The sequence below is a fragment of the Geospiza fortis genome, unplaced genomic scaffold (assembly GCF_000277835.1).
Source record: "Geospiza fortis unplaced genomic scaffold, GeoFor_1.0 scaffold157, whole genome shotgun sequence".
NCBI classification, from domain to species: Eukaryota; Metazoa; Chordata; class Aves; order Passeriformes; family Thraupidae; genus Geospiza; species Geospiza fortis.
The window spans coordinates 3398537-3409556 of NW_005054314.1; the positions used below are offsets into that span (position 1 = coordinate 3398537).

General features: G+C 35.9%; 1 protein-coding gene across 1 annotated transcript in view; it reads right to left on the reverse strand.

Moving 5' to 3' along the window:
• Positions 1 to 412: 412 nt before the first annotated feature.
• Positions 413 to 11020, reverse strand: part of SMARCA1 (SWI/SNF related, matrix associated, actin dependent regulator of chromatin, subfamily a, member 1) — a 28703-nt gene continuing 18095 nt past the window's right edge. The window contains exons 19-23 of the mRNA XM_014306573.2: positions 10599 to 10731; positions 9697 to 9815; positions 9289 to 9501; positions 5239 to 5349; positions 413 to 4548 (exon numbers count right to left, since the gene is read on the reverse strand). Of these exons, the coding sequence (XP_014162048.1) occupies positions 4477 to 4548; positions 5239 to 5349; positions 9289 to 9501; positions 9697 to 9815; positions 10599 to 10731 (648 nt within the window). The 3' untranslated portion in view covers positions 413 to 4476. The remainder of the gene's footprint in view (positions 4549 to 5238; positions 5350 to 9288; positions 9502 to 9696; positions 9816 to 10598; positions 10732 to 11020) is intronic.

Here is an 11020-nt window from a genome sequence, read left to right on the forward strand (position 1 = left end):
TCCAAGCACAGTATCTAGCAAGGCTACAATTTGCTTGTGATCAACAAGAGCAACAAAATTCATGGCTCCTACCATTGTGTCAGCTGGACCTAAGCTCCAAAGTATTTCATTTTAGGAACACACCAGAGGTATGAAACAAAAGGGAACCAGCAATACACTTTAATATAGGACCAACATACATTGTGTAACACTGTACTAAGAGACAACACAGGCAAGGCTGTCACAAAAACACAGGCACTGCTAGTATAGATTACAAGAAAATATAATTTGAAAGCAGATGTGGAACAGCCACACACATCCTTACATTCAGCCACCATGGCCTGAAGGTTATGGGAGGCACAAGAGCAACAATCAAACTATCTTGAAAGTATCCAAGTAACAGACCCCTGTGTGCCAGAATGACCAGAAGACATCAGGTTCATATTAATTTTTATTTTCATGTATGTACAACATAAGAAACAAATCCCAGATTGAAAAAGTTCAGAAATCATCTTGAACAACACAACACTGACATACCTTTGAGGCAGCAAATATTACTCCTATTAAGGCTCTCATGAGAGGATGGATACCATGCAAATGCAATTAAAGAGTACATTACATTTCAAAATATGCAAACTAAGTTCAACTTTAAGTCTTTCAGAAAAAGAACATATCAAACATTAGAACTATGAGCCACAAACATATTTACATACATGCTTGGAGTTAAGTGTGAACCAGATAAAATTAAGTAAAATGTAACAACCGTTAACCTCTCTTTAGTCAGATCAGAACTACAGTTGGTGATCAATCCCTTCCAGCATCACAAGTGCCAATGTGTGCACCAGCCTCAGCATTTTGCACTCACCTAAACTGGTACTGACTGCAAAACTCCACCTTTTTTCAACCTGTGCTTTGGCATTTATTTCTCATCACTGAAAGTATTTAATCCCCCTACTGAGCAGGAGGCATGTACAGAGTGCCTGTAACACAGCAGCACACAGCAGCAACTGCAGGCACTGCACAACAAAGTTACTTCCATTGATGCCAAACTAACTTTTGCTTTTATATATCCTTCATATAGCTACAAAACTACAAATATATATGAAGAATATATAAAAGCAAAAATCAGTTTGGCAACACCATCAGGCACTTAGATTCTGATTAATTTCTGTATACTCCTTGCTCATAATCTCAAAGAGTGATAGCTGCTTTTATTTAAAACCCTAACCAGCATTAGCACTAAATCAAACAGCAATGCTAATCTACAAGAAAAACATTTCTTACTTAATATTTTAGTATAGTAACACCACTTGTGCAAACCAGCATCTAAAGATGGTCTAATATTACCAGCAAGAAGACAGTTCATTTCTTCTCTGTGCCACTGCAACAAATTGAAATTAAATACAATGAAGGTGGCTAGCAGCATTCGCTTTTTGGTGTCATCACTAACATAAATCAAAAATAAAAGGACTAATAAGTTGGAAATTATGAATATGTGAAAAGGAAGCCACCACAATTGCTGTGACCTCTCCCAGGATGTTATGTGCACTGCCTGGTAAGTCAAAGGTGCTAGGTGACTTTCTTCAAGCCTGATGTTTACACAAACAAATTTTACTTGTCCACTGAAGAGGAACTAAATTAGCTTTCAAAATGTTTTATCTTGCAGCATTTTTGGCAACTCTAAAATTGCCTAAAGGCGCAAACTTTCCAGAAGTTTTCTGTCACATTACATTCAGCACTTACTAATTTCTTACAAACAGTATTCCTTGCCTAAGAAAATAGCAGTTAAAAGTAGAAAGATTCTTTCATTTCTGTCACCTAATTTTGAGTCACAGCAGCATATAATTTAAGATACTGCTAGGCACACACTGTGTGGGTATTGGCAACTGGAAGAATGAAAAAGGGAAGAGAAAGATCCATTTTCCTTTAATCCCAACCAGCAGCTGTTAGCAATTTTCTTTAGTTATCACTGTAGGACATGATGGATGGGAAGGCTCAATCTGCTAGGAACTGGTATATAGTGTCCAAATGCTCTCAAGGACTGTTGTTCAACAGCACATTCAGTTTAACTGGGGACTACAGACTGCAAGAGGTAACAGATAGCTCCTGGGAGAATCTATCATTCTTCAGAGAAGCTGTCTGATCAAGGGGTAATAGCTGAAAGAACCATTGCATGATCTTTTGCTATATGGTTTGTGCATCAAGTCATTGAGAAGAAAGAACATTAACTCAAGTGGTAACTCAAACTAAAAAATCTGCATAAAACAACATGTTGAGATATTACCATTTTAAGACTTTCCATACACTTTGCAACACAGAGAAACTGGATACACAAAAACATGCAAGTCAAACAAAGCTAATCTACAATAAACAAAACCAGAATACACTTATTTCAAGACTTAAAACATTAAAATATTCATCCAATGCTAAATAGGAGCAATAGAATAAGCTCTAGACCTAGCCATGTAATTCCATAAACATTTCAATTGGCTCTTTCAGCCTTTATTCCCCATACCTTTTAACTTGTTTTTATGCTTTCAGGCCACAAACTTAGTGAATGGCACACGAGCCAAAATTCAAATGCAAATAAGGCATCTTCCTCTCTCTATTAATAGCAATCTCCCAGAATTTGTGGTTGCACAGCCTTTTTCCATAATGACATGGGATGTCCTCCTCCCAAGGATAAAGCAGGATGTTAACTGCTCCAATTGCACATTCTGAGGAGACATACTTCCTCCTGAGCACACCTAACCCACCTGAGCTGCACACTCATTTAAGAGCATGCTCTGACTCCTATGACCAATCTCCTGCCCCATCATTATCAGATGTACCTCTCAACTCATCAGATGAAGTTCAACAAATACCAAGTCTTACAAATATAAGCCCAGTGAAATAATTAATGTGGTCCCTAGACAAAAACTACATTCCAGAATACAGAATCTGATATTTTGAATTATCTTTTGAAATGCTCAATCATCACACCCATTTTGCCCCAAACCTTTAACAGACACTACAAAAAAAGCTGGAAATACCTCACAAAACTGAAGAGATACTAATCCCAGAAAACTTCAAAGACATACCAATATATTTTAAATGACATAGAAGAATATGGGCAAAGCTTGAGAACTTTATTTTATAAAGTCCTATGTTTTACAAACACAGAAGGTAGCCAATGCAAAGCACAAAATACAAAGAGTAAAGAGGTTTCTTTATCTAAAAACACCTCAAACCACTGAAGGAAGCAAACTGCACTAGAAGAAGTTTACAAGTAGTCTTCAAGGGAAATACCATGTAAAGCACACTGCATTAATCTAGACCTGACATTATGAGGGCATGTCTCACTGTAGCAAGGTCTGTACTAAACACCAGATCAGAGACAGAACATTAAAGTAAAACATCAGATGTCACAGCCACTGTTCTACTGATCTGGGAAAGGCAGACTCCAAAGTGAGCAGGAACTGTGAACCTGCTTAATAAAGGCCATTCTTGCAAAGTCAAAAAATCATACATCCAACACTTTCATTCCTTCATTAAAATAGAAATACTAAAAAGGAGCACTCCATAACATATCCCCATTGCTTCTGACTGACATGTTGAATAAAAGGTAAAAGAAGAACTTTAGCAGAGATAATTAGAGCAACGAAGATCTTTCAGCACAGGGAAGCAGAGCTGAGGAGCCTACCAACCAGAGAGTGAACTATTTTGTTTGCTACTTAAACAACCAGAAGCTGTGAGCTGACTACTTCCTTTTATGAGGCATAGAAAAGTTTTCATCTAGAGGCCATTGTGAGAAACACCTCACCCTGTCTTTAAGCATGTAGCCCAGCAGAAATCACTAATAAAGAAAAACAAAAAGTGTGTATTTGCTGGGTTTCCTTCTGAACATTTCAGAGAAAATGTCCTTTTAATGCAGAGAGCAAACAAGGATGCCAGTCTAATTAGATTTTGTTCTGTCATGCTCCTGATCCTGTCTAAGTACTCCTCTGAAAAAAATCTGATTGATGATGAAGGCACAATTATACAAACCTTAACATTCTCTCTAAATGCAGCTATGCAAAAAAGGGAGAGAGGATAGGGAAAACAAAGGTGAAGTATATTTCTCTTCAAATAATAAAGTCAGTTTATTTTCCAACAGCCATATAAATTTAAAATATGAAACAACAATAATACAGCTATAGAATCTAGGTTTTCTTTCAAAGCAGCAGCATATAAAACATATAAAAGCTACCTCAGCACAAGCTTCGAAAAACCAAGGACTGAGTGAATTTTGCCAAAGACATGAAACTCACAAAATACAGTACACAAAAATACTGGAATGCGTAAGATATAAAGCTACACATTTTAGGTAAAGAAAGGCGTTGTAAAGGATACAAAATCTGCAAAATTAAAGCATGGGACTTGGGGAAGAGTACCATGAATACAAAGAAGTTGGCAATTAATACACATAGATGGAGTGAAGAAAGTGGCAGTTTCATATTTAGCATTCAGCCTTCAGGTTCATGACTTGACTTTCTTAGCATCTTTTTTTCCAGAGTTCTCAGCAGACAAATCTGCTTTTCTCTTCTGTGACTAAGGAGAACAAATAAACATAAATTTTACAAGATAGTGGCATTACAAACAAAAAACTTAAACAAGTAACTGATTATTCAGGAGGGAATGTACGACCCCAATGCATTCTAGATTTCAGTTCACTTTTGTAGGATATAATGGAAAGGCAAACATTAATCCCAGACATAGACACTTAATTCTCCTACCCTTTTTATATCCTTGAAATCATTATTTGGTCTCAGTGGTGCAGGCACCACACATACCCTCAACTGGATAAAAAGATCAGGACCTTGACTTATGCACAATTCTGTTCTAAAGATGACAACCCTTCAAAATAAAAGAAGCACTTTCATTTCTTCTTCCAGCAACTACTATGTAGGAGAGAGAAAAATCTCTAAGAAATTGAAGCAACATGTGATGTACATAAGTAGGCAGAAAGTAGGCAGTGCAACTTTCTAAAAAAAGTCTTCCTCTGCTACTTAAACAAAAGACTTCTCAAAAAAAAAAAAAAAGCCCTCAAATCCTATGCATTGGGAATACCTACCTAAGCAAATCTAGGAGAGCTGTGAATAGACAAATATTTCAGTTTAATCTCTCACCTCATGGTCTCTACTAACACAATCAGTGCCTACAATTATCTTTTACATTTTTAAAAAAATATATAATTGAATTCTACCCCACTGGAAGTAAAGTAAGTGCTGCTAAACATACCGCTGTAACTTTTGCTCCTCTTTTCTTCTTTTCAGCTCTTTCTTTTTCCTCAATTTCCATATTTTCTTTTTCTATTAATGATATGAGAGTATTGCAGCGTCTCTGAAACTCCTAAGGAAAGAGAACACATCAAACTTTTAAGCAAATTATACAACTTCTCTTGCTTACATAACTATGTTCAAAATCCTTTAACTTCAAAGCACTTACATTTTCCTAAAGTATTCAATAATACTGGTCATTAGCTTGGTTACTATTATCTGTCTTTCCCTCAGTGTAACCTTTAGAAACAGGAAAGGATTTACTGTCCTCCTGACAAGGAGTTTTCAGGATTCTGTCTTCCAAACTGACATTCCAAAGACTGATGTGATCTTTCATCTTGGTTAATGAAGCAAATTACAGCCTACCAGCGCAGTATGCCAGATTTTAGGAAACAGGTCTTTAAATATATCTTTAAAGCAGAGAGAAAAGGAAGCAAAGCTATCTTAAGCAACACTTTTTTGTGCCACACAGACTAGGGAGGTTTTTTTGTGAAGAGACACAGCAGAGCTGCAAATTGGCCAAAAATCTATTCAGTCTTAAATAGTAAACTCACTGTTGTGTTTTTATTCAAACAGGATCCTAAATGCTCTAAATGCTTTTAGCATCAAGACTTGCAAGCCATCAGGACTAAATGCCATCAGGTTGTTTACACATTAAGAAGTATTTCCAATACAACTCAAAATATCTGCATTGCAGTTACTAATGGCTGGCTTGCTTAATAGAACTCACTTGACTTGGACAGTTTCTTGTACCCCATTTAAAAGAAAAAGATATCTTACAAAACCCCTAACAGTACCTATTTTTATTATAATTATTCAGTATATTCTATGTATTATTGAGAACATGATTGCATGGGCTTTTCTTTCCAACTCAAAGCAGGAATCTCTCTTCTGAGGGAAAAAAAGCCCAAAAAATATGTCTTATCTCTGCTAAACTCAGTGAAGACATTCTGGAAACACAGGCTGTCCTAGAATTACCTAGTAGCACATATCTTAACCTACAATGGGTCCATTTGCAATGAAGTGAACAGGTGACCTTTTTGTCTAGAAATTAGTCTCTATTTTCTCAGTGTCTGTAAGCTGGATATTCCTTCAGCCATCATGAATAAGACAGCCTTGATGCTTTCCTGATCTGAACCTCCCCAAACAGGCAAGCATGTGACTCATCTTTGAGGCATTCAAACCCTCAAGCTTAACCAGTCTAAGTTCTACAGTTCCCACAGATTCCTCTACAAAGGATGCTCCATGGCCTTGGGCAAAAGCCATGTAGTTCAGAATGGACACAGAGAATCCTACCACCACCTGAATTCTTTTTATCAGACACACACACACATAAAAATCCTCAGGACATTTTTCTTTACAAGTCCCCTCCAGAAATCTTCCAGTGTCATGGCTGTAACTTCACCATCAGAGTACTGTAATAAGTCACTTTTATCACATCCCTGTAGCAATAACCCCAACCCTCCAGTAAAGGTTAAACCATGAATTAGGGTGCTATGCTTGTGCCCTGGTATGTGACAGCCCTTCTGGAGCTAAAACACTCTCACTTCAATCGTTAAACTCCCTCAAATTCCACCCAAACAACAATGTTTAGATAAAAAAGGAACAACTGTGTGGCTTGATACTTTTCTCTTTTGGAGGGAAAGAGAGAAGAGACACTTTGTTCACCCCCTCACAGCTCTAAAGACCTGGATTGCAATAAATAAGATGGGAGCACTGAACCGTTGCCTTCTGCATGGCTGGAGGCAGGGGCATTCCTGTATTTACTAAGAAGTCATTTCTCTTATGCTGGGGAGTGTTTGCAGAAAGCTAAAAGAGAATATCCATAATTTATGACTTCAGAGAACAGATACATGCTTCACTACTGCCATGATATTTTGCATTCTTCCTGCATGTACAGAATTTTTTTTAAAAAACAAACAAATCTGTGCTCAATACTGAAAGCAAAAAAAAATTACAATCTTAGGCACTCATGGTATATTTAAGAACTTACATTTTGGGTAAACCATTTGATTTTGAAATAACTTAATGAAGCAGGATTTCTTTTTCGAAGAGAAATCTTCAGGAGAACAAACAGAAATAGTAAGATGGAAGACAAATTAGCTATTTATGTGGAATTCAAGAGACACCTAGTGGTTAGAACACAAAGCTTTCTCAAAGAGCCCGTTAAACTCTTTTCTGAATTATGCTGCCCTTTTTATCTTATTGCATATGAGTTTAAATGACCACATGTGGATTTCAGCATTTCAGGAAGCATTTCTCCACTTTCACTTATTTACTCCTCAACAAATATTTGTATTTATACTTCATTCATTGTTATTATCATGTGATTTTCCAGCACATTTCTTCACCAAAAAAAAATCACCACACTAGTGCAAAATGGACCCATGGAAATTAAGACCTCCACACATCTCAGGACATTAGAATATATCAGCTACATTACTTAACCATACAGAGCATGATAATTCAGAACATTTCAGAAAATTAAATGTACATTGAAAGTGAAAGATTGTTTTAAGTTTGTATTTCCATAATATTTTTTCAACCATGTAGTAGCAGAAAAACTAAAATTATTAAGGGGTAGAATTTTAAAAGAAAACCTAACCCAAAAGATTCACTATATTCCCAGTGTCTCAGTTTCAGCATTAAGACACCACAGAACATATTTCTACACTCGAGCAAATTATTTCTATCCCCTTTGAAAAAAAAGTATATTGAACACATAAGGATCTGCAAGACTTAAACTGAATATTTAACTCTACCCCTGACAACTATATATCAACTAATATTAAACGCTGAGCTACATTTTTAATTTCTAGTACCCATTTCTGTGATTTATTTAAATGGATTCCTGCATAGACAACTTAAAGAAACTTCTTAATGTGCTAAATACTGCAGGCTTCTCTCTTTATAGACATAATTTTAAAACCCAGTATTTCTTCAAACAGACATTTTAGTAAGAAACACTTGAAATTCTTTTCAATGAAGGGCTAACTGCTGCACTATCCAGAAACACTTCAACTGCTGAAATATCAAGTAAAAAGTGTATTGCATAATTATAAGTAGTACTGGGAAAAGCAAATATCCCCACCTGTTCAAATACATATTTTAAATATTTTATTTTATGTTTTATTTATTCTTAGTACAGTACCCAGAACTCTGAAAGAACATTCTTTCGGACAAACAAATCCTGAGGTCAGGAAATGAAGACAAACAACAAGTAGAAGGAATTGAGCAAAAATTTTGGGGTAGATCCAACAGCTTTTTATCATTGAAAGAATCCCTTATTCTGATGGTGGTACCTACATACCTTGATATTTGCAACCACCAAAGCTTCTGTTAGTGTTATCAATTCCTGCTTAATAACTCAATTAAAAATTAAGGGCTCTGCTCTAAAATTCTGAGTACTAGTCTACTTGCTATTAACCTTGTATTATATTCTCTAAATACAAACAAAATTTTCAGTAAAGTATGCCTAAAGAAATTTAGGCATTTCCATGGGATAATCCACATTCACAAACTACAAAGTGCATTTTAAACCTATTGCTTCAGTGATGAATTTCTGTGTGAATCACTAACTTTCCTCATGCTGTTAGAAATTAAATACTGCATTAGAAGAGCTGCTCCCTTCTCCAAGTATATTATTCACATGTCTTTAGTCTTTAATGTTATGCAACAACTCTAAAAGAGTCGTATTTTAAGAGACACTGTTTGGTAAAGCACTCAGTTTGCAATAAAAGTAACAAGGATATTTGTAAGTCTAGTCTACCTCTGCCTTAATGCCTTTGGGTAACATGGGACTTGAGCCTGGCAGGTTTTCTAATCTGTGTTTGAGTTGTATTGCATTTTTTTGTACTAAGACAAAAGGTTACTATAAAAAAAAACAGAAATTAAGATAAAACCCAAAGTTATTCTTTCAGCACTTGTTTCCTAAACAAATCTTATGTAGTGGTGCTAAAAAAAAAGAACAAGATGCCTCATGTCATGGCTAGTCCCTGTAAGTGGTACCTACCATGGCAGTTCTGGATTTGATGAACCAGTCGAACCTGAACTGAGGAGCGTTGCGCACGCACTGCCGCAGCTCCTCGTACACATTCTCCTTGTCAAAGCCCATCTTGTGCAACATGCAGATCAAAAACCTGTCTTCTTCTTCTGTGTAATTCTTCCCTTTGTTTGTTCCATACTGAATACGCAGCTGATGAAAAGGTGCTTTGTACCTTGCAATCTAAATGCAAAACAAAAATAAGGACTAATAAACGTACCATGTTACATCAAGGAATCATTACATGATAAATGTACATGTAGAGATGGTATACTACCTATGCTGCATAAAAAGACAGAACTCTCATCCCCAGTTATTCCTTTTCTGAAGGAATTTTTGGAAGTCAGCTACAGAAAACAAAAAACCTGGAATAATTACTTTGGCATCAAGGGCTTTCTTGATGCTGATCCTCCGTTGAATTCTGGCCTCTCCTCGTTCAATTTGAGCCATAATCCTCTCAATGTCCTGTAGTTCATTACAACGCTCCCAGAAAACAGCTAAAAACACAAAACAAAATTGTTCAATTTAATCTTTTCCTCTGCTCTTATGACTTCACTGTTAAGATACTCTGCCAAAAAAAAGAAAGAATTTAGCTTGTGGTTCCATTAATCTTAAACAATGAGCTAATGCTCTCCAGCTTACTGTGCTAGCCAAAAAGTAAGCTTGCACTGATTCTTTACTCAGTATCTTTAAAAGTTAACTGTTAGTAAAGGCTTAGTAAAAATTCTAACAAAATTTGCATGCAACATAATTCACTGTAAAATAAATTCAACACTGAAGGGAACTCTTGTAGAGCTCTTCCTTTTTAACTACAGGAAACAACACTGCAAAGTTCATTTTATGAAGGTGTTTAGTAAAATTACATCCAAGGCTGAAAGAGGAAGAAATCTCAAAAGCACTGTGTAAATACAAAAGACAAAGACACAGCGTACTAGCAGGTAAAATAGCAGAGATACAGCATAAAGAATCACATTGGCAATATAAGGCAAATGTACAATTTCACAAGTCCATGTTGTCAGTGAGAATTAACTATGTCAAATTCTAAATCATGGCTAAGGAGGGCTAAAGGCAGCTGTAGGTGTTAGTTATATGCTACAAAATCAACCTTTTAAATAGAATTTAGTCTTCCGAAAAAAAAAAAAACAAAGTTGCATACTTTAACCAAAAAAAATCTTAAATGCATCCAAATTCTCCATCTTGTAATTTTAAAAGAACATGTAACAACAATCATGGTAATGCTCCAGTATTAGGAAATAAATACATTTACAAATATCACAAACCTGAGTACTCAATGACCTCCTCAGGTGACTTTCCTTCCACCTCACGGGCAATATTGTCTATATCATCACGACCATATTTCTCATTAGCTTTAATAAACTGGTTAAAATCTCTTTTATTCCAGTTTGTAAAACCCTGTAAGCAACAAGAGATCAAGAAGGCATTATCAGGTCAAAGGGAAGCATTTTCCAAAATTTTGATTTATTTATGTACCATTTGCTCCTCTGCAACATCACATAATTAGAGTGACTAATGATCTTTCAGGATTTCCATAAACTTGTGTTATCCAGGGCTTATTACTGAACCTATAACTAAACAGTTATTTTTGGGCATGACTCCACGTGCATTAGTAACAGCTTTTATCCTTTCTTTTTAAAGTTTTTGTGATACTTCTCCAAAGAAACAATTTCAGTGACAGCTGCAT